General features: G+C 35.8%; 3 protein-coding genes across 3 annotated transcripts; 2 read left to right on the forward strand and 1 right to left on the reverse strand.

Moving 5' to 3' along the window:
• Positions 1 to 1,333: 1,333 nt before the first annotated feature.
• Positions 1,334 to 5,918, forward strand: si:ch211-153b23.3. The gene is made up of 9 exons (XM_047802620.1): positions 1,334 to 2,082; positions 2,223 to 2,315; positions 2,406 to 2,510; positions 2,604 to 2,713; positions 2,789 to 2,983; positions 3,067 to 3,229; positions 3,326 to 3,491; positions 3,734 to 3,847; positions 5,813 to 5,918. The coding sequence occupies exons 1-9, from the start codon at positions 1,506 to 1,508 to the stop codon at positions 5,916 to 5,918; spliced, it is 1,629 nt and encodes a 542-aa protein (XP_047658576.1). The 5' UTR covers positions 1,334 to 1,505.
• Positions 5,919 to 7,419: 1,501 nt separating this feature from the next.
• Positions 7,420 to 9,221, reverse strand: si:ch211-153b23.5 (uncharacterized protein LOC321177 homolog). Its single transcript, XM_047802697.1, has 5 exons — positions 9,069 to 9,221; positions 8,546 to 8,658; positions 8,271 to 8,442; positions 7,952 to 8,153; positions 7,420 to 7,876 (listed from the first exon to the last, which is right to left on the reverse strand). The coding sequence occupies exons 2-5, from the start codon at positions 8,651 to 8,653 to the stop codon at positions 7,684 to 7,686; spliced, it is 675 nt and encodes a 224-aa protein (XP_047658653.1). The 5' UTR covers positions 8,654 to 8,658; positions 9,069 to 9,221; the 3' UTR covers positions 7,420 to 7,683.
• A 461-nt stretch (positions 9,222 to 9,682) lies between these two features.
• si:ch211-153b23.4 (uncharacterized protein LOC335392 homolog) lies at positions 9,683 to 15,318 on the forward strand. Its single transcript, XM_027135157.2, has 9 exons — positions 9,683 to 9,839; positions 10,643 to 10,756; positions 11,438 to 13,120; positions 13,216 to 13,315; positions 13,806 to 13,954; positions 14,066 to 14,178; positions 14,331 to 14,420; positions 14,518 to 14,640; positions 14,726 to 15,318. The coding sequence occupies exons 1-9, from the start codon at positions 9,770 to 9,772 to the stop codon at positions 14,903 to 14,905; spliced, it is 2,622 nt and encodes an 873-aa protein (XP_026990958.2). The 5' UTR covers positions 9,683 to 9,769; the 3' UTR covers positions 14,906 to 15,318.
• Positions 15,319 to 24,927: the final 9,609 nt, after the last annotated feature.

Genomic DNA, 24,927 nt, shown 5'->3' on the forward strand with positions numbered 1-24,927 from the left:
TATACCATGATGGTCTCAACTGAGGCAAGAGTGGAACTTCCAAAACCTGTTTTTAGTATCATGGGTGGGATTTCTTTTGATCTGAGCCGGAAGCTTATTGACATTTGGCCAATTATGTCATCCATGAATATGAGACAAATGATTGATTTAGGTGCTTTCAAGCTCCTCCTACTCCACCAAAGCATGTTACTTATAAACAAAAAGCATCTTTCCACTGCCATCCAATAGTTCCGATACTACAGGCCTGCAGCAGGTACGTGAAGCTTTGATCTGTCATGTATGATTTTAGATTGTGTCTTATTATAGTCATCAATATTTTCTTTAAAGTCTAAGAGAATTAAATTAGTCTTACCAAGGTGCCACATTGGGTCCACTTCATCATACACTGGTATTGAGCCAGCTCTGGGTGAATTTTTGGAAACTGACCTCTTCATCATACATTTAACAGTGTCAGTCTGTAGAGAACAAATTATAGTCTTACAAAAAGATGCAATGTTATCCTTTGCCTATATGTGGAGCTACAGAGTCAGTATCAGTATCAAAATCTCTGGTCTGCCCCAGAGCTGCCACTGGTTTTACTCAACTGGCTGCAAAACAGAGCACCTGTGTAAGCTCAGAGCAGGGGCGGGGTGAGAAATGAAATAGATCTGTTAATAGCCTATGACTGACTGTCTGTTTTACATGCTTTGGGTGGAGCAGGGATGCAGAGAGTCAGTGACAGAAAAGGAATGGTACACTTTCATGATACATGAACTTCAGAGGAAAATAAACCTATCCTGGGCAAATAATTATTAATAATATTTCACTTACCCAATGACGGTACATTATTAATTACCATATGTGTACATGATACTTTATGAATCCATTACTTTTAGAAATTCCATCACAAAATGTCATGTATATAAATATATGATATGTGATTTAACTATTTCTTACTGAAATACTTGAAATCTGACCAAATCCTTATCATCTAAGGTTAACAGATCTAATGGCATCAGCAAACGGGTTTCCTGCCAGCTTCTACAGTGAGCCTGGTGTGCTCGGCTTTTTGTCCAATGGCATAAGTGCATTCTTAGTACTTCTGCAGAACTTCCATGGGGCCAGAACTGGAATTCCAGCATTAGGAGTGGAGAACATCCTCGCAGGTCTTGTTCTCCTGGAATTTATTTGTATATCCACACCTAACCCATAGAGCAATTCTGGTTTAACCCAAGCAATTGAGTAGATTTATGACTTAAGCACTGTCAATCCTAACGTACTAGTTTAATGATTTGAAATGTAAATAATTATATCTATAATATATATTATAATTATAATTAAATAATTAGATATCTATCAACTCTGCTTCCCAACTCCTCTCCAGTTACTATGCTTATTTGCGCCAAGATTGCTATCATGCCACCAAATTTAGTCTGCACTGCACCTTTTGGCTTGTGAAGACCTGGGAAGAGTATGTGATATCTGTGTTGACTGGAAGAAGTGAAGCAGCAACAGCGAGGCAAGCTATGGTGGGAAACTGGTTTTTTCTAGCAGCCGGTCTAGTCCTTTGCATCGCCAGTCTGAACATGGACATACTGGAGTTGGTCCACAATGGCATCTTTGTTTTGCTGACAATCTCAACAATCTCCCAGATTCCTCTTGATAGGTACTACATCTTTTATGGGGTGGCTTGCTCCATTTTCACAGCTGTCTCATTATATGGTACCTTTGCACGTCTCATTAACACCATTGCTGAGAAGTCACTAATTCCTGTTGGAGTCCAGCCTGTCTCAACTGATAGACTGCAGAGTGGCCTTAGTTGTCTAAGGAAGTTAAAAAATGAGCAGCACCAAGGAAAGGGTACCCAACTGCCTGATGCTCTCTTTTACCTCACCAATGGGGTGGCAGCTCTCTCAGCAATTCATAGCAGCCAGCCCCAACAGAGTTTTCTGGACCTGACAGTACCCTGGGTCTTCATTCCAGGGACCATCATCCAGGGTTATGTAAGTCGATTACAGGTTCAAGGAGGGCAGAGATTTGGATCGGTTATCCCATCCTTCTACTTGGCTATTTGGGCCATCTGGACCTGGTTCAGATTTGCAGGTATGTTAATGTGTTTTTTGTAAATCTTGAACTTTTTAAACTCAGTCACTATTGATTTGATAAGATTTATCTATAATATTAAATACATTTGATAAATCATTCTTATATTAATAGCATAATATTGAACTGTCTCCTTACAGGACATCGGCTGCAGTTTACAACAGCATCAGCAAATGGAATTGCAGCAGGAGCAATCGCATTCTTGGTGATTAATGCTTTTCTTATACTAGTTGGTAAGTACAGTATTAGCACTGATTTTAATCATAATAAGTTTTGAATTCCTAGTATGCAACTTTTGATTTAATAATATTTATCATTTGTAGCTGCTTATGGAAATCTTGTTTTGCTGGCATTAACCATTATCATGGAGGTCATAGTGGTGTGCCTTCTCCTCTCAACTCTTGATAGACTACCATACCAGTTGGAAGGTAACGTTTGTTTCAAAGCAAACAACTCATCATTTATATCCAAAAACTTCCAACCATGACTAAACATCCAATTACCATAATATTCTTTTTCAGTTGCCATGCTTTCAATATTTGCCATAATTTGCTTATATGGGACTCTGGCATCACTTGTTAACTATATATTCTCCAAGACCATAATACCAGTTGGACCTGCACTCATAAAGGTATTTTCTAACTTCCATCAGTTTTGTTATTATGTGTAAAGTGGTTGATTATTTCATCTTGTTCTTTCTTTTTAGAATAATATTAATAAGAAAAAAGCTGCTGCTACAGCTCCATGTCCAACTCCATCCTCTCGTGGCACCAGTGGGCTCCATCAGATTGCCAAATTGCTGGAAAACAATGGTGTATGTGGTATTCCAACAGATACTGTCTATGCTCTGGCTGCTTCTTGCAAAAATCCAAGAGCGATAGAAAACATCTACAATATCAAAGTAAGTACTAAGAGCCTCTTAATTTATAAATGATCTGCTGAACATGAGGAAAAATTAATTATGCTTTAATCTACACACTACAGGAACGTCCTGCAGAGAAGCCCATCTGTATCTGCATCTCTAATCTGGAGCAGCTTGTTGCAACCAAACCACCATTTAGTCCTTTGCTTTGGGAGTTTATGAGAAATGTCTATCCAGGAGGCATCAGCTGTATTGTACCAAAAGGAGATTGGCTTCTCAAACTTGGTGAGACTTTAATATTGGCATATGCTATTACTTTTCTGGGTAATCATTCTTTATAATAACTCATGGGTAATTTGGCGAAAATTATTCTTCCTTAAGGATTGGGGGCTGCATATGATCGTGTAGGAACCAAGGACAGCATAATGATCCGTGTTCCTGATCACACGGTCACTGCCCACCTGTGTGACATCACCGGACCTTTGGCTATCACATCTGCAAACCCAAGTGGTGAACCTGACAGCACACATCATGACATGGTTATCAAGTAAGCTGATTTTTATAGTTTTTTATTATTATTATTTTCTACATAAAATTACATTACAATACACATAAAAGTCAAATTCACATGAACGCTTTTAATACATAGTATGAAAACTCATAGACATTTCCTTGCTAACTTGTACTGTTTCCTGTAAAATCAAAACCATTGTGCAAGCAAATAGTTTTGACACTAACTGATGATAATGATATCAAGACATAACAGAAGCACTTTTAATTGTCTCACAGCCGCCTTGGACATAAGATCCAAGGAGTATTGTGTGATGGTCATTCCAATGAGCTTGTAGGGTCAACGGTGGTCAGCTGCCTTAAACGATCTCTATCCATTGAAGGAGGAGGAGAGTTCACCTCATGGATTTGTCTGTCAAGTGTCATTGTGACTTGTGTTATCTTGAAGCAGCCACTTTTTGAACAATCTGACGGAGGGCTGACGAGCAGCTTTCTTTACTTTATTCCATCGATGCTTTTGAACTCTCATCTTACTGTTGGCTTTTCTCATATGGTCCAGCTCTGCTTGAAGCTTCTTGTTTTCTTTTTGCAGCCACCTCATTTTAGCTTGTAACTTGTTTTGATGAGTTTTCCCATGGCCACTATTGCTCTGTAAATGAGCTATGGGTGCTTTAGTAGATGGCAACCTTTGAACAGGAAGACTAGATGTTGACAGAATTGCTGCTCGAGGACTTGGAATTGGAGAATCATGAGCAGGAGAACCATGGACTAGACTACTGGCACCATCATTTAAAGTGACGTGACATACGGCTAAGTTTGGTGAACCATACTCAGAATTCGGGTCTCTGCATTTGACCCATCCAAAGTGCACACACACAGCAGTGAACACACACACACCGTGAACACACACACACCGTGAACACACATCCGGAGCAGTGGGCAGCCATTTGTGCTGTGGCGCCCGGGGAGCAGTTGGGGGTTCGGTGCACCTCAGTCGTGGCCGGCCCGAGACTCGAGACTTCTGTTGATAAAATGACCCACTGTTACATGTACTCTAGGCAAGTTGTATTACATGAATATTAATGTGAAACATTTTTTATTAGATTTAAACTCCCTCACTAACTCCCTTTTCCGTATCAACTTATTTACTTTCTTCTTCTCTCCCTCTCCTCACGCCTGGCTTCATCCTGACTTAACCTCTCCCGGTACCTTCTTGTCCTTTCTTTGCTCATTCCTAAAAAAATCATAATGCACTTTGAAAACAAATATCAAAGTAATTGATGTTCTATAAACAATAAACATGGATATAAATACATCATGCATTTAAAAATGTAAAAATAACAGCTAAGGATCTAGCAACACATTTGTATTAAGCATGTCACACCGCGGGACATGACTCTCACACCACAGGACATTAACAGCATTGTGGCCATTTTAATCCCTTGCAATACATGACTGACCTTGGGGCTAATGCTAACCGAATAATAATATTGTTTTTAACCTTAATAATGTGATTTTTTTTTTTTAAGTTTTTTTTCTTCAATAAGAGCCGTCACACCACAGGACATCATAAATGGACACATACATTTTCTAAAAGAAACACTGAAATCTGTAGAAATATTAAGAGATTAATACTCACCTTTTAACTTTCACAGCACTCTCCAATAACTAAGTTACTGCCTGATTGGGGGCCTACAGTTGTCCATATAACTGCCTGTTCAAAAACCTGAACTTCAATGTACGCCGCAGGACGGCATTTATGTTACAAAATTGTTGTATGTAAAAATGTTGTTTTATTAAGTTACTATTTGTAAAATAAATTGGTGTGTGTGTGTGTGTGTGTGTGTGTGTGTGTGTGTGTGTGTGTGTGTGTGTGTGTGTGTGTGTTCTTTAATGCTTCAATCTCTCATAGTCTATAGTTTTAATACCATATATTTAAGACAATTGTTAGGGTTGTTTGTTATTGTTGTGTTTGTGTTTTCTTAATTTTTAATATTTTTTGTACATATTTTGGAACTATTTAGTAACTATTCTCACATCTGTTAATATAGTATAATACATTACAAATGTTTGGCCATTGTTATTGTGTATATATAATATTTATTTACAATCTTATGTAGGCCTATATTTAGGATTTTTTTTAACCACACAATAGATCTTGAATCAGTTTAGTGACTTGTAGATTTGAGGAAAACATGGCAGGTCTTGAAAAAGATCTACTTCTATCACTATAATATTTACAGCATTAGCTTTCTACTCATTTTAGAGAATTCTGTTACAAACTCATCCATGTCCAGTTCATGTGTTATTGCTTTTTCATGAGCTAAAAGCACAAGGTTATTTTTTTCTCTCATGAAGCATTGTTCGGCGGAATGGTGTCAAAATTCTTGCCAAAGTAGAGAATGAGCTCTCACATGAAGCAGTAGAGACACCCATGACCATAGCAGATACATACAATTTATGAAGACCTGCAAATGCATCTTTGTATTCCTGCAAGAGATTGCAAACAGCAAAACATTCAGCATCAGATGGACGTTTTTTGGACAGCATTGGTCTGACAACAAGAATTTCATTCTGGAGTTCAGTTTTTGCAACCCCTGCAAGACTACAGAGAGGTTCAAGCAAATGGATGTCAAGAAATTTGTTGGATTTTGGCTCAAGTTCACTAAAAGTTCTAATAAAGTTACTGTGACTGTCGTTTATTGCTTTATAAGCATGTCCGTTTACCTCAAAGGTTGCGTGAATGTGAATGAATGAGCTAAGTCTGTCTGTCTGTCTAGGAGGGGAAAAAGGAATTTGAGCAGAAATTTGAAAATAACGTATCTCGAGCTGAATTGAATATCGCACCAATTTTGTGATTGGCTGTTATGTGGTGTGGGGCCAGGGTGGGCCAAGCCTCTGATTGGGAAAGTCACAAACTGCTGGAACCAAATTCCTTGTGTGTGTCAACACACTTTCCAATAAATATGATATTGATATGATGAAAAATTATATTCTGATCATTTGTGAATTTTCCCCAAAATGATGGAAGAAATGTGGGAACATTTGAAGCACAAAATTATTCAGATTAATTAGGTAGATAATTGTCTATTTCTATAGATAATTATACACAATTATATATTATTTGCATATTGCAGATGTATAGCTCACCATCACTCGAACTATGTGGCCCAAACCTGTTTCAGCATGATGTCCCTGGGCATAAGGCTAGGTCCATGTGGTCATAGTTTAACAGGGTTGGTGTGGAAAAACCTCATGGTTCACCAGGGTTGGTGTGGAAAAACCTCATGGTTCTGTATAGTACAAGGATGATTACTGGCAGTTTTGGCAGTTTTGTTTGATCCTTGTGTAAATGAACACTGTGTTTAGCATACACACATGATTGCAAGGCAAATAAGTCCCAATAAACAGCAAACCAGATAACGATTAAATAGATGAACATTTTAGTTTGGCCCGAAATTAGTGCAAGAAAAAGTTAGTGATTCATGGATTTACTGTGAAAATTATATTTGTAATAATGCATCTAGTTTGCAACTTGGCAAAGCTAATCGGTTTAGGATGGTTACAGATCAGTCATTTAAATTTAAATGAGTGTTAAATTTACGAATGTCATTTAATCAGAATGTATTGACAACTCTAGTGACTTTAATATTCAGTAGCAATAGCTCTGATGGTTCAGTGACCTCTGCAATACAAATGATTTGTTTATATTAATGTATTTATTCTAATAGTAATTATTTCTATAGTGACAGCTTATTTACAGAGATTTATAAGGGACACTGTTTTTAAACAAGGAACTATGTACTGTATAATTATGAGTCTTTAATTATTGAACATCAGTGCTTTGCAATCAGTAGATTTTACAACAGAGACTTTAGGACAGAGGAATTTATGCTACTTAGTTGCATCAGCTGTTTATTTTGTCTAATAACGGTACCTTTTACAAGACAGTTGCTTGTGACTAATTAAGATTTTAAAATCATGCTTTATTTTTTCTTCAGTACAGTACTTATGGCTTGACAAATTTTATTATATTGTCCTACATGTTTCTTACATTGACTTACTAAAGAATCAATCTAGGCTCAAATATATGATCTCCAATAAGATGAAAAGGACAATGATAATCTCAGACTTTGATATGGTTATCACAAAATATTTTACCTTCAGTTTTTCCAAACTGAAAGAATCACACCAAATTTATAGTCTTCACAGATTTTTGAATTACCAAATCAGGCAAGTTTAAGAACCTCTGTTACCATAACACCTAGTCCATCAAAAACCTCATGTAATGGGGCATTGCACATAAAGGCAGAAGTAGTTACTAGTTTATGCTTCTTATCAACATGCACTTCTCCAACATTTTTATTAACATGCTTTGAGCCCAGCTCCACCAATGTCTTAGCTGTTCCAGCATGTGGCCATCTGCAAAGGTAAAGAGAGATCAGTACTGCAGGTTTTTGTCTTCTAAACTGGAAGGTAAATGTAAATCGTGCTTACGTTTCACACTCTGTATCGTGGCCAACAGTAAGTTCACAGCCAGGAATAACCTTTGCTGCAAGTACTGGAGAAATACAGCACATGCCGAGAGGTTTTCCTGCCTGGTTGAAGCTCTTGATAACCTTCTCGACCAGGGGCTTCACTGAGAAATCTTTGCCCTTGGTGGCCCAGTCACTGAGATTCTTAGCTGCCCCAAAGCCTCCTAAACAAAACAGTCAAAGGCAACTTCATGAACAGATTTTCCCTTTATACATAGGGTTTCCAGTAATACTACTAAATTGTTTAATGTGACATACGCTCTCTAGGCTAATGAACTGACCAGGAATTATGACAGCATCATGATTAGCAACATCTAGCTTGGCAAGGTCAGTGATGTCTCCTCGAGCAATGCGGGCACTTTCCTCCATCACGTTGCGCTTTTCTGCCACTGGTTTTCCTTCACAGTGGTTCACAACATGCATCATCTCAGCATTTGGAGCGAACATCTGAACCTAAACATACAGGTAAAGGACACCTAAGTAACTAACCAAGAATTGGTAGGCATACTATACATTTGGAAATCAATACATTGTTTAGGTGTGGAGCCTGCTTTACCTTGGCACCAGCCCGGCTAAGATGTACAAGTATGGCAGAAGCCTCATGGATCTCAGTTCCATCATAGACTCCACAACCAGCAAGGATCACTGCTACACGCTTTGCCATTGCACCTGAGAAACACATAGAATGTGGAAATTAGGGCTACTTGTTGCTAGCATCATTCAAGAGATGAGTGATAAAGGTGAACAGCAGGTGTCAAATGACACAGCACTACATTAAATATTAATGTAGCTCTGGAAGCCTTTGGGGAGATTCCCAGGTAAACTTTAATCACCTCAGTATCCAGGTAGGTAATGTACACAAAAAAGGCACAGTAGAGAGAAGTACAAACAAGCTGTACATGAACACAAAGCTACAGATTATTACCTGTAGGATTTCTGGAGCCTTATACCAGACATTCAAGAAAAAAAAGAAAAGAAAAATAAAGAAATAGCATTGGTAGCAGGTTAATCTAGTTTTCATAATCTTTAAAAATCTATATTATTTGCATTGTTACAGCTACTTGAAACAGGACTCTCACCTTGTGAAACGGAGATGAAATTCTAGCTGCGTTCACGCCTCAGATATCTCAGTAACTACGATGACTAGACAAGAACAACAGTTATATATACTGGGGTTTGGCCACGCCCACTCCATGATTTACATCTGTGATGCGACGCCCCTTTGGAGCTCTGTGTGGGTGAAGCAGGAAGAAGAAAAAGCAAGTTTACACAGTGAAGTAATGCTGAGTCAAATCCTTCAGTACTCTCTTTGTTAGTGTAAAGTTGTGTTTACTGAATCAGACCCCATACGAGCGTTAATAAACGTCTTTGTTTTTTCACTGTGTTAACTGTAACATTAGATAATACCACATACTATTGTAATATAACGTTCTATTGGTGTTGTTGTTTTGCTTAATTAAATAAACAAAGAAAATGGGATATATATATATATATATATATATATATATATATATATATATATATATATATATATATATATATATATATATATATATATGGGTGTGTGTGTGTCACTCATTCGTTCTTTTATTCATTTATTCGTTTTTACTGCATGTCCCGGAATCTATCCTCCTAACATTTCGAATCAACGCTCCTCGATTTATTAGCATTTTTTATCATCACTATTAACTCGGGGGATTTGGGGGTCATGACGTGATCTGACGTCACCGCCCGAAGCGTTTATAAGTTGCGGAGCGCGCAGTGATGAACAGTACCTGTAATGATGGCAGAATCTCCGTCCGACTCCGAATCACTACATTACTCCATCGGCATTTTGGGTATATCTGCTGGTATGTTGCACATTTTTTAACCTAACTTATTTAGAAGCAGTGTTTTGTGGTTTAATATAAAAACATTTGGTTTTATGATGATTTTAGGAGCTTTTTAGTTTATTCAGTTTATTTCCCCAAATGAGAAATAACTCATAAGAATTTGCTTCGAAGGAAACTTGGGTGCTGTAAAGTTTGTTTCAGACTGTAAATGTTGTAAATTAAAATACCTGCTTTTTTTTCTAATTACATTTTGCCAGTAGAGGGCACAATTCCTAAACATATATATATATATATTGTGTGTGTGTGTGTGTGTGTGTGTGTGTGTGTGTGTGTGTGTGTGTGTGTGTGTGTGTGTAAATAGATTTTATTTATTTTTTAATATATATATATAACATAGAACTTTCTCTCTCTCTCTCTCTCTCTCTCTCTCTCTCTCTGTCTCTCTGTCTCTCTCACTTCTCTCTCTCTCTGTCTCTCTCTGTCTCTCTCACTTCTCTCTCTCTCTCTCTCACTTCTCTCTCTCTCTCTCTCTCTCTCTCTCTCTCTCTCTCTCTCTCTCTCTCTCACTTTCTCTCTCTCTTTCTCTCTCTCTCACCCCCCTCTCTCACCACACCCACTCTCACCCAACCTCTCTCCTAACCCCCTCACCCCCCTTTGTTCACCACGCTCCCTCTCCCCCTTTCTTCACCACACCCTCTCTCTCTCCCACCCCCCCTTTCTCAAAAGTTTTCCTTAATTGCTGATTTGTAATTGTTGAGTGAATACAGTAATACATGAAAATTAACAACTAGAAATCAAATGTATTTTTGTTTTTAATCAAGGCTCTTTGCTGCTTCTGGTAAACTACTATGCCAGCACTCCTGATAAGGCTCTCATTCCTGCTACAGCACTGGGGATTGAGCTGATCATTATCGCTGCTCTGGTGGCATACGCAGGTATGAAGCTGAGAACTTTAAAATAAAGTTTTTTTTGTTTTTTTGTTTTTTTCAATAAAATTGAGAACTTCATTGAATAACTTGCAGTTTAGTACATAATGTAATTTGTAAATCTGTAATATTGTGTATAATTTATCTGCATCCTACATTCTGATGTTTTTAGTTAATGTTCTATCAAAAAAAAAATCCCTTCATTTTGATTGCTTAAGGGGGATGATTGCTGGTAAAGTTTGATATTAACCTCTATTAAAAGTCCAAATAATGTGAAACTGAATTCTTGTTCACTTACCTATGCAATACAGATTTTTAGTTGTATTCTTTAAAATCATGATGATTGCAGATATTACAATATTATTTTGCATTGTAATTTTTATTTATACAAATAAGGTTATGCATAATTATCTAAACCAAAGTCTAGTATTTTAATATTTATCAAAGTAAAATATTTATTTCTCTTCACTGCACTGAAGGTTTATTTCATTTATTGTTTTAATGAATAGTATAATATGATTTCTATTTTTAAAAAAATGCAGTATAGAATTTAATAGCCAATAATAAACATTTTGGAAAATGCTTCTGTAATAAGGTACTGTTCAGCTATGATTTTGGTCACCAAGATATACTTTTATACCTTATCTGCCTTTCTGAGTTCTAAACCTTACTTTTCCTGTCTTGTTTTAGGATTGTGTTCGAGCTTGTCCCATAGTGAGCTGTATACCACAATTTGTCTGACCGTGTCAGCTCTTTGGTGTGGCTCAGGGCTTATATATATACTTTCAGGGGAAGGTATAATCAGTGGAGAAAATGCGCTAAAAAATTCCATGGTTCCAGGGCTTGCTGCTTTTACTTTGGCATTACTTATCATTAGTTTAACAGCAGTTCTGCAAAAGAAGGTTTTCCTCTGCTTTATTTCCCTCACCATATGTTTGGCATGTGCACATGAAATCGCTGGACTGGTGAATGTAAACTTTGGCTTGTCAGCCACAGCTGCCTGTTACCTCTTGGTCTGTTTTGTCTGTGCCTACTTTGGCAGTGGGCGTCTGTTTTTCTACATCTCACATGGTAAGATTAACCTAGCAGGCACCGGTCTGCTGAATAAAAACAGTCAGCAGTCAACACAGGGTCAAGAACATAACAACGTAATTACTGTGGGTTTGGTAATGAACTTGTTGTCAGCCAGTGTGATAGCTTGTCCACTGCTCGGTGTAGTCCCTATTCTTTTCTCTGGCCATGTCCCATGGCTTTGGACAGCTGGTGTCTTCCAGCTAGGTGTGTCTCTCCTCTCCTACAGAGCCATGGACACCTTGGCAGCAACCTTTTATGGTTTCACAGCTATACTGAAGTTTTCTGAAGGGTATAGTGTGATAGTGAAGGACTTAACAAACCAAGTACCCTATTCCCCAGTACCTTTCCCCACTGTATTTGCAGTGCTCTTTTTTGTCCTTGCTGTGTTTAGCTGTATCAGAAGTTTAGTTGATGGCCTGTACCTACTCTTCTTTGTGACTTATTCTATAGCAATTGCTGCACAGCCCAGAGGCTTTTTCCAAGGGGGCACACAAGGTGTGCAAGCAGCTATATTTGTGGCATCTGCCCTTATGCTTCTGGTAACTCTTTATAACGAGGTTTTTCAAAAGAAGATACTCACAGGTCAAGGTGTTTTCAAGAATCTTCTGTCTCGCAGCAGTATATTAAAACTACGGGCTCAGGACAAAGACATGCATGCTCCCTATTTGGGTTATTCAAAATATGCAGATCCTGAGGTGTTGGGTCATGGTTGTAGTGTGCTGGCAGCTTTTGCTATCACTGCTAGTGTGGCTAATCAGGACCCCTTGGCAGTTCTGATTTTGCCCTGGGCTGTGGTTTCAGGTGGTATCCTGCAGTTGCTTTGTGGCTCAATTGCTTTTGCTAGAGGTAAGACCCTAGAAAGTACTGTGTTCATATTCTATGGGATGATGTGGACAATATGGGGCTTAACACGCTTTGGTGGTCTCTATGGTGATGTCCGGGGGTTCCACTTAGCAGTAGGAATAATTAGCTTCATGGTTTTTAATGTACTTGTGGCTGTTGGAGCCCTGTTTTTGAATATAGCATGGTTTGTCTATGCAGTTACCTTTGAGCTCATTCTCATTAGTTTCCTGTTAGATGTATTAGGAATTCTGCCCTATGGCTATGACATTGGAGTGACCATTATCTTTGGTCTGGTTAGCTTCTACTTTTTCTTGGCCAATATACTGAACTGCACCTTTGAGAGTCTGCAACTTCCCTTGGGTGTTCCTTTGATCAAGTTTAAAGGATTTGGTGGAGGCAGGGATAGCTGTCCACACCTTTCATCTAGGAAGGTCTCAATGGTGAAGCAGATTGCAGGTGAGATGCTTATTTATTTATTTTTTATTAAAACAGGGCACATTGTACGTAGAGTTCTTTGTAATGGCATTTTATTTATTTTTAATTATTTATAGACATCATGAAGAACGGAGGAATATGCGGAGTGCCCACCGACACCGTCTATGTGCTTGTGGCAGCTTGTAATCGACCAGATGCAGTTGAGAAAGCTTATAAGTAAGTTCCTAATTTATTATTGCAATCTTTATACCAGGGTATTATTGAATTCTCTAATCTGATTGGTTAGAAGGTATTGATTTACCTTTAATTCAGATTATGTTTAAGTTTGTTCTCATAACACCACTTAATAGTTATAGAAATTTGTTGTTTTGGACATTCCAGAACCTTAAATATACATTCATAAATAACATGATAAATTTAATCATAATGAGAGTAATAAAACACACCGGTACTTGCTGTTATCTGAAAATATTAAATTTCTAGATGGTAACAATAATGGCACTTCATTCCAGGCCACATCACACCACAGTTTGTAATTATTTTCATAAAACATGTCACCCAATAGTGTCTTATTCCATATTTACATTATACAAATAATGCTTATATGAATTATGTTCATCTGTAATAATTTAATAAATAAGGGAAAAAACAGCTTTATTCAACTTTTAGATTTTTTTCTAACCTTTAATCTGATTTGTAAATGTAGGGTGAAGAAACAGGCACAAGAGCGTCCAATGTCATTATGGCTCTCTTCTATGAAACAGTTGGAACCAGTCAAAAAACAGATCAGTCCCCTTCTCTGGGACTTCATGGAGGTGGCTTGGCCATCATCAATCAGCCTGGTCATTCCTAGAGGTTGGTTACCTTTGATCCATCGTTACTATAAAATCATCGACATACTCTAACACAATACCTTTTGTACATTATAACACATGATATAACATGTAATGTTTCCCTGTTCTTTAGCCCCATGGATGGAATTCTTTGGTTTAAATGAGTCATCAAAATATATTGGCACATCACAGAGCATAGCCATCAGAAACCCAGACTGCACTGTTGTTAACCACCTAATTAGCATGGTATGTCAATTTATTTTCTAATAAATTTTTTATCTCAATTTTTCTAATTATCTTCATCTTTAACTTCTCTTAAACCTCTATTTGAAGTTCATTGCCTGACCTAGTTTACATGATGTCTAAAATATAATAAACTTCTCCCATTTTCACTGTAGGTGGGTCCTATAGCGGTTACATCAGCAAATCCAACAGGTGAAGCAGACACAACCCACCATAACCAGGTGTATGCTAAGTTAGGCGACAAGGTACATCCTAGTCTTGCAGAGACAAATGAGACTTCATGAATTTAATTATGTGGAATGTCTAAAGTATACAAACAAGGAATGTTATTTCTGTGATTAGGTTGATGGTGTGTTATGTGATGGGCCTTCACCAGAGAATATTGCCTCCACTGTCGTGGACTGCACCAAGATTGAGAGTGGCCAAATTGGCTTTTTTAGAGTTGGCCTCATTCCTAAGTCTAAGGTAACACTTATTCATACCTGAACAAACATTTTAATACATACTTACTTCAGTTAAAGGCAAATTAACATTCTGTGATGTTTTCAAGGTCCTGCAGCTATTCGAAGAAATTCAGAAAAGACATCAGCATGGCTACATGAATGATGGCTTTGAGAGAGATGACGCTGTTTCTGAAACGGATTCGGGTTCAAGTCAGCCGATTCCTGCAGACATTTTGAGTTCAGCAGATCTCAGTCAACACGGCAATATGGATGACGAAGATGAATAAAATTGGACCCTGTGTGTTGACATATTTAAACATGTAAATTAGAAACCTGTGAATATCACATTTCATACAATTATAGAAACCGGTACCAAAATGTAAAATGACTATTAACAGTATAGGTTAATATTTATATACTGTTTAATACTATTAAAATTAATAGTCTGATACAGCATTAACAAAATATACTTTAAATTGTATTACAGTGCTGTATCTTCTATGGTTGTATAGCAGATAATGTTATTAGAAATGCAATAGTTTATAAAATGTCTTGGCACATAAGAGCATTGCATTGTCACCAAACACAAATCCAACACAGCCCTGAGTGCATTTATAAGACTTCAGTATGAGTTATCTGGCATTTTTTTTGTATTTATTTATCTGTAATGCACATTGTACTAATAAAATATTTATGTATGCTCCTGCTAACATGCAAATATATTGTAGGCGAAAACAAAGACAAACATAGTGTCCCTATATCATTATTGCATTACTACAATTATATTACAATAGTACTATTACATTAGTATCTCATTATTATGATAATACTTTGAAATGTTTTAGTACATTATTTGTATTATGTTTCAATATGGGTGAAATTATAATAATATACTATATAGATTCTGAAATTCATATTTACGGGTAAATTAATCAATACTTTAAATAGAAAAGATTACTTACCTTACATTATGCAAGTAATAGTTTATTTAAGCTCAATTCTGAATGTTTCTTATGAAGCACTCTCTTAAACCCATGAACCTATTATGACCACATAATGATTATAAATGCTTTTTTTATTTTCAGAGTATTTTATATTTTTAATGAAAAATCTTTGATGTTTGAAAGATATTGTCAAATATGAGGCATGCCTAAAATATTTTTTTACACCTGAAATGAATAAAGGAAATGATTGAAGTTACAATTCAAATGAATAAAGTAAATGATTCCAAATTGTGAGTTGGTACTGTGGGTTGTGTTCAAGAGGCCCAGGTTTGAGCCTGGTGTCTACTATCCACCTGGTATGACAATGCTCATTTACTTGGCTCATCTACATGTGGGTTTTCTTCAAGTTCTCTGGCTTCAACACACTTCCAAATTCAAACAACTCCATGAGATGATATCCCCGAACTCATTCTCATTTGGGTAACATTGAACAGTAAATAATGTAATTTCTACAACAATTTATAGTAGTGCAACCTAGAGCTCCTGAGAAACTAATGGGTAAACGCAAACCCTGGACGTTCACCATGGACTCAACACTAATTCCTTCCTGCCAAAGTCTTCAAATGATTGCTGATAAAGACCAGAACATCCGGATGACTGATGCAACAATGGATCAAATAAGGCATGACAGTCTCCTTACAGTCTCCTCGACCACTGGGCGACAAGACTCCATCCAGGGGTAGAACGTCAGGATTTGCGAGGGTGATAACCCAACAGCATCCAGACATCCCAGTTTACCAAATACTCTATGAATATGAACCCTCCAGATCTGCTCCTTTAACTATGATAATTCATAAAATACTAGACTAAACAAATATGTCTATGTCCCGAACACTAAATGGAAGGCACAACTGTGGAGTTATTATTTTAAATATATGTGTTCATTTTGTAGATTTAATTCTAACCCTATATTTATACATGTATACATTTAAATGGTATGTGGCAAAACTGAAATCTCTGTTTTTTAGAATGATTTTTGGTATTTCTCATTTGGTACTGACACAATGCCATTTGATTTCCAATTTTAATTGATTTAATTCAGATTTAATTAATTTTTGCCAATTTTATTCCATAGGATTATGCATAATTACCTGATTGCCCTGTAAGCATTTTTGGATTTTAATAAACTGAATAAACTGGAAAACAAGCATTGTGTAGCTGAACATTTGGCTTTAAACAACAAAACAATTTATAGCATATTAACCAATAACCATACATGGTTACACAACAACCATGGTTAACCAGCCAACAGTTCAATCAAGTGACAGTAAAGAAATCTCTTATTTTATAAGTAATCAAGAATTAAAACAAACAAGATGCACTTGGGCTTGTCATGCGCAACATGCGTGACTGACTGACACCATACATTAATCAGAAAAAAATGTTCCTTTACAATTACTTTATAATTATAATCTGACTGAATGACTATTAGATTAGGTATTGAATCTCGTCTAACCTGGTATTTCCAATTGTAATACAGCTAGTTAATGTTAATTAATTATCTTCATTAACAGAACTTTATCTCATTACCTAAACATACCTTTTCATAATTGATGGTGCTTTAGGGAGGCAAAGTGGATGCTTAATTTTATGAGTCTTTAACTAGATCAACATATTGAAACATTCTTCCGAGGAAGGATCACGGGTGCTCATCCTGTAGTTCCGCATCAAAGTCTAGTTCCTTATTCATATTCAGTCACAGCTGGAGCTTAACAGCAGCATCATTTTATTGTATTGTATTTATTTTCTTTTTTTATCTACACAGAATATCACATAGTATTGAACCGAGGTAAAGGGCAATATAATTTGCAAATTAAGTTACAAAAAAAAAGCAAAAGTAATCACTGCTTTTAATTTTAAAACCTGAAACTAGTTTTCTGAAAATCCCTTAACTAAAAATATCCCAAATGATATCTCCATATATTGCTCAGCAACTTACATTTGCCTTTACAATACAGTATGCACAGCATGTACAATATATCTATTAGAGTCAAATCAAGCCAAGTCAAGAAGCTTTTATTTTCATTTTAACAACATATTTCTGATGCAGTACATTGTGAAATGAAACATTATCACACCAGGACCCTGGTGCTAAATAAAGACACAGAGCTACTGTACATACTGTACAACAACTCAGAACTAAAAATGTCAGGTTAAAAATGTCAGTCTCGAAAAATAATTCTTAATAATAAGGAAATAGTTTATTTTAATACGTACGACTGCGTCTGTTTATCGGTGAGTTCTGTTTCTGTCTAAGAAGTTGTGATGTTTCCCTGCCTCATGAAACTTTATCAGAAGAATGTAAACATGATACAGATCAGAACATTTTCTTTAAAGGACATTTAGAAACATACACAATAGCTTACTGGTTCCTTGTGTTTTCTGCACATGCTGATGTCATTCAGGAAAAAAATGTCCAGATTTTTGTTTATCCATTATGTCACCTTTACCCTGTCACTATACCCTGTAGCTTGTTTTCTTTGTACCAGACACGTACTGTAATGTTATAAAGTTATTATATTTCCATTCTACATCAACCCCAGTCTTAGCATTACAGGTTTCTTTTCACACATTTCATGATGTTTTGTTTGAGTCGTTTAGTCTGTTCACATTGTAGGGGAATCTGGGGACTGAAGCAAGACACCAGGCAAAAAGAATAATTTTTCCAAAAGCAGTTGGTACCAATATTTCTATTGGAAAGATGTTTTGGGAGAAAAACTTGATTGTTACTTACCTTTATTTCTATGTTTTATTATTATGTTATTTTATATATTGTCATATTATCACTAGTATCATCAACTGAACAGCTAGACCTTTGGCATTGAGAAATAAATATTGTATTATATATGCTATTTCCATGGCCAATATATGCCAAGACATGACCATCACAATTATATATTGGACTTCTCCAAACTGTTTGTACAAAAGATACACAATATTCTATCAATCTACACAATCTCTGTAGGATGTAGCATTAAGATCTAAGGGAACTAAAGGTGGTAAAACATGTTCCAGCATAATTAATCAAATGTGTATTCAGCCTAGACTTAAACACTGAGACTGTGTCTGAGTCTCTAAAACTGGGCCTAAAAAGAACCTTATGGAACACGGTTCCTTAGTTTGTTTAGAGTAGTCACTATTTAGATCTAGGAAATGATTGTGATCAGTCAAATAAGACCTGAACCAAGAGAAGGCTGTCCCTTCAACATCAACAACAATGTTTTGGAATATCAAGTAAACTAGCATGGTCAATGGTATCAAAAGCTACACTAAGATAAAGCAACACCAGCAAATAGAATAAAAGAGAAACAACCCTGATCAGAGGCCAGTAACGAGTCATTAACAACTTTAACCAGTGCTGTCTCTGTGCTATGATGAGGCCTGAAACCTAACTGATACATTTCATGAATAGTATTCCTACGTAGGTATGAGCATAACTGCTGTGCTACAACCTTTTATAGGATATTGGAGATTTGATATTGGCCTATAGTTGAACAGCTGGCTTTGGTCGAGGGCGGGTTTTTTTAATGAAAGGTTCGATAGACGCTAGCTTAAAAGATTTAGGCACATAGCCAGTGATAAGGGAAGAATTTCCATTATATTCTTTAGGATATATTATGTTATCTTCAATTAGGCTGGAGTAATACACCGACCTAGCAGCATTAAGACAATTTTTGTAGCTATGAAGGCTTCCTTCCATGCTAATCGAAATACTGATAATATAGATTGATGCAATTTACGTTCTAATTTCCTAGCTGATTGTTTTAAAGCTCATGTGTTGTCATTGTACCAGGGTGTTTTGTCATTGAACTATTGTACTATTTTTTTTTCTTTTTATTACTTCCCTTTTAAGTGGAAACCCACTCCATTATGAGTGGCATCTACTACCTTTCTGAATGATCTTACATGGACTCATCCAGTTTTCCTTGCCACTAAAAACTATGGGCTGCCCATAAAGAATCTAAATCAACATCTAGATTTTGGAAAAGTAAATTTGTTAAAAGCACTATGTAAAAAAAGCATGTAATAAAATCATCACATATATGACAAATCAACAACTTAGAATAAACGTTAACACAAAATGTAAATATCTTTAAATAAAATGATGTAATTAAAGGATTGTTTATTGTAAATAAGAGGCCAGTAACAGGTCATTTACAATTTTAACCAGTGCTTTGTCTGTGCTATTATGAGGCCTAAATCCTGACAGAAACATTTCATGAATATTATTCCTATGTAGATGAAGGGGAGGTTTGATATTGGAGTATAGTTGGACAGCTGGCTTGGGTCGAGGTCAGGTGTTTTAATCAAAGGTTTGATAACCGCTAGCTTAAAAGATTTTGGCACATAACCAATGCTAAGGGAAGAATTTATTGTTTTTAAAATGGGTTGTGTAGCTACATTTAATATCTGTTTAAAGAAACCTGTGGGTAAGGGATCCAGTATGCTGGTTGATAATTTTGAAAAAGAAATCAGTCAAATTAAGTCTGTTGAAGGGGAGTAAAACAGTCTAGGTACTGATCAAAAATGGAAATATTATCTACGGCATTATTTGTCAAATTGTTTGGTATTAAATTAATGGTTGGAATTTTCTGCCTGATGTTATCAATTTTTCAACTGAAATAATTAATGAAGTCATTACTGCTACAAATAGATGGTCTGCTTTTTTTGACAGTGTTTTTATTCCTAAATCATTTGCTACGGTATTAATACAAATTTAGGACTATTTTTTTTTTTATCATTAATTAGGCTGGAGAAATGCGGGGGGCATGGTGGCTTAGTGGTTAGCACGTTTTCCTCACACCTCTAGGGTTGGGGTTCGATTCCCGCCTCTGCATTGTGTGTGTGGAGTTTGCATGATCTCCCCGTGCCTCGGGGGTTTCTTCCAGGTACTCCAGTTTCCTCCCCCCAGTCCAAAGACACGCATGGTAGGTTGATTGGCATCTCTGGAAAATTGTCCATAGTGTGTAAATGAAAGTGTGTGTGTGCCCTGCGATGGGTTGGCACTCCATCCAGGGTGTATCCTGCCTTGATGCCCAATGACGCCTGAGATCCATGCTAATCGAAATACTGCTAATTTAGTTTGACGCCATTTACTTTCTAATTTCCTGATTGTTTTCATGTTTGTCTGTTGTCATTGTGCAGGGTGCTAGTTTACTTCTCTTTAATTACTTTCCATTTAAATGGAGCTACAATATCTAGGGTGTAACAGAATACTGACTCAATCACTTGATCAAGTTCTGTGGGGTCAGATGACAATTCAATCATGGATAATAATTCTGGGAGACTATAGGTAAAATCTCTCTGCAGTAGCAGACATTAATGTACGTTTAACATGGTGACTTGGCAAATTGCAAATATCATGTCCAAAGCACATTTTAAACAAAATGAGTTTAAACAAAATGGTCTAATATAACTTCCGATTGAGGCACTGTGACTATATTTTCTATATTGATTCTGAGGTTTAGAAGGAGATTAATATTGTGACCTCCGTTATGAGTGGGGTCTATTACGTTCTGGTTAACCCCTACTGAATCTAAGATGGAAACAACTGCTGTTCTCAGAGAATCTTCTAACTTATCTAAATTAATATTAAAGTCTCCAGCAATTACTGCATTGTCTAAAGAAACAACCAGGTTTGAAATGAAATCTGCAAATTTGCAGAGGATTTCAGAATACTGTATGGTCCAGGAGGTCTGTAAATAACAATTAGAGGAACTAACTCAGTAGACATATTTTTTGTGGCTACATATATTATGTTAGTATAAAGAACTTAGAATAAGTTCAATATATGTCTAGGTTCTTGCTTTATGCCTACAGTAGATTATCATCATGAATAACCGTGATACCTCCTTCCCAGCCTGTTAGGCGTGGCTGACAATAATTACTATAACCGGCGGTCAAGCTTCGTTTAATGCATGAAACTCGTTTAGTTTGATCCATGTTTCTGTTAAACACAAAACCCCAAACATCTATGAAACCACACAAACAAGTCTTAGTCTTTGTTACTTAAGGATCTTCCATGTTTTTAAGATCATTGCATAGTGATGCATACTTGCTGCACTTTATGATGCTGTGAATGATCTTACATGGACTCATCCAGTTTTTCTTATCACTGAAACCAATGGGCTGGTCATTAAGAATCTAAATCAACATCTAGATTTCTGAAAAGTGAATTTGTTAAAAGCATGTAAAAAAAGCGTGTAATAAAAACTTCACACAAAATTAGCTGCATTATATCAGGGAAATGTATATGAATAACTGATATTTAATTAATGATTTAAAATGTATTCTCTATGAAAAAATCACTGATGTCTCACTGATGGTCGAACCAAATTCATATATGTCACATTCTTAATCTAGATTTTCCTTCTGTAAAATCTCCACTCACAGTTATAATCAATATATACAAAAATAGTGATAGTCATTTAAAAATAGTCGATTAAAATCCATGGTGTGGTAGTGTGAGTGTACACAATGAACCATTGCATAATTTACATCATAATTTACATGCATAAAATTCAGACATCTTAAATTTAAAATGGTTAAATTCAGTGGAAATTTAAGTACATTAACATCTGATAAACAGAGCTATATTTACCCATTCCAAGACCATGGGCATTAATGAGGAGAAGATCCTGTCTTTGCTTTGATATTAAAATTATTGAAATCTGGGAGTTGAGGTCAGGGCTGGGAATACTTCCTTTTCTTTTTTTTTTTTGCTTGCAATCTTGTGGCAACAGTATAGGTAAGGCCCATATACGGCTGTGATGGTCAGGTGTCCACAGTCTTACAGGTATTTTGTAGGTTTTTTTGAGTAAAATTAAGTCATCAGGACTTTCCTGTAATTTCTTGGAAATTTCTTTGTCAAACATAGCAATAGTATGCAAAAATGCGGTAGAACAACAATGGTAACAAACCCTAAAAGTCTGTGAAACCACACAAACAAGTCTTACAAGACCCTCAGTCTTTGTTGCATGAGGAACTTCCATGTTTTTAAGCTCTTTGCATAGTGATGATGTACTTGCTGTACTTTCTGATGCTATGGATGATTTTACATGGATAATCTAAAGATTTGCACTAATCAATAGCTATTTATTCACAAATTTTACCATGTTTTTGTTAATAATTTAATCTGCATACTATAGTAAATACTTTAATAACTGCTGATGTGATCATCGTTTCTTCTTCCTTATTCTGGAATAAACTCAATATCTAGTGCACACCAAAATTTCCTCTTTTTCTTTTTGCTCAATGTTCTCCTAAGGGCTCATCCAGTTTTTCTTGGCACTGAAACCTATGGGCTGGTCATTAAGAATCTAAATCAACATCTAGAAAGTATGTAATAAAAACATCACATATATAACAGATTCTAACTAAATATCAGCTAAATTTACATGAATAATTGATATTGAATTAATGATTAAAATATTATTCTCTATGAACAAACTATACGTCTCACTAATGAGAGACAAATATGTCACATTCTCAATCTAGATTTTCCTTCTGTTCAATCACCACTCACAGCTATTATAAATTAAGTATTTAATTAAATAAAATTAAAATCCACAGTGTGTTAGTATGAGTGTACACAATCAAACTTTGCATAATTCACATAAAATTCCAGCACATTTTCAGACATCTAAAATATCTAAAATATCTATTTTAGATATGTTTACTAAACCAGCTTTCAAATATAAATTTATACAATATTTATGCTGGACTAATCACAAAAAAATTTCCCCAGAAATCATTTCATCTTGAAAGCCACATACTACTGATTGCTCATTTCCTGTTCTTCTTGGATTGTTAACCCAACTCCATCCGGCTCTGAGAGGGAGTCTATTATTAGTTTTGTCTTTCAGCTTATAAGTTATAGAACTGCACTGGAAAGTGAAAACCATCCTCATATTCTGAATTTAACTATATAATTTATGTGTGGTTTGTAATATGTTTGGAAAATATTAATTCAATTCAGTTAAACTTAATTTGTACAATTTACCAAGGACATTGTGGCAAAGCAGCTTTACAGGAATAAAAAACTCAGAATAAATACAATAAAGCTTAAACATTACATTATATTTATCCCTAATAAGTAAGCTATTTCCATAACAAATTAAGATATTAAGTGAACAAATAGTGTTATTTAATCTGTTTCTTTTGTTTTCACATTTTATTTTTCCTTTTTACTTACAATGTAGATTGTAATGCTGCATTTTGTCTTCGCTCACCCAAAAATTTCCACAGGAAACAGGACTTGAAACATTTGAACAGTAATTGTGAGTTGAATTAGCAAGTGTTTACAAGGAAGATGAAAAAGAAATTCATCATTAAACATTCTGTTCTGAATTAGTTTTGAAATATTTGTCACTTTTACATCAGCAATTATTTATGACGACTGCCTTGTTTTATTAGTTGTTTCCAGTAACATTAATGTCCCAAAAGTTAAGTGTTAGCAAGGTTTGTGCTTCTTGATTAGTCTATTTTACATGTTTTATTAGCTTACTCAATCAACAGCCATAGCAATATGTGGTGCTTGTGGCACAAAGGCAAACTGATGAGAAAAAAATAATAGATTCTGAGATATATCAAATGAATATGAAGTATTAACATGTGCTTTTGTCTGCTTTTGTTCCTTACTAACAAATAAATTGAAACAACAGTTTTGTACCAGTGACAGGTCAGTGTTGCTTCAGTGAAATAAAATAGAGTCATATATCTCTGTGATTTCCTAATTGCACCACACGTGTAGGAAACAAAAATCAGAAAGGATCATTGTATACAGATGTAATCACACACAAAATCAATCCAAATGTCTGGCACATACTTGAATAGGTCTAGCATTTAATCAGGGTACAATGAATGTAAATGCTACCATTTGCCATTGTATTTCCTTATTTCCCCCATGTCATTTAAGAGATAAATATTAATAGACATGATGAGTATATATTAATAAGCAATTTTAGGAAAGTATATTGTTGTAGATGTTTTAACCCTATCCCTAACAAGATTTCCTTACTTACTGTAATAGAAAACTGTGATCTCGCAGTTTGTATATAAACAAGGAGGTATGAAGATGAACGTAAGTGTAGTTATTTTTCTACTCTACAGATTTATAGAGAGATTTGTATTTTCATTACTACATTTCCTTGTACAGGGATTGTATATTGTATGTTGGCAATAAGGAAGTTATTAAAGATTATCTGTAGTTTTAAACAATGAGTCACCGACCCGCTGGTGCTTTTGATAGTACAACAATAGCCTTTTGAGTTTAAAGGAAAAGGAACTACACCTCTGAATTGCAT

This window comes from Tachysurus fulvidraco, chromosome 17 (assembly GCF_022655615.1).
Source record: "Tachysurus fulvidraco isolate hzauxx_2018 chromosome 17, HZAU_PFXX_2.0, whole genome shotgun sequence".
In the NCBI taxonomy this organism is placed as follows: Eukaryota; Metazoa; Chordata; class Actinopteri; order Siluriformes; family Bagridae; genus Tachysurus; species Tachysurus fulvidraco.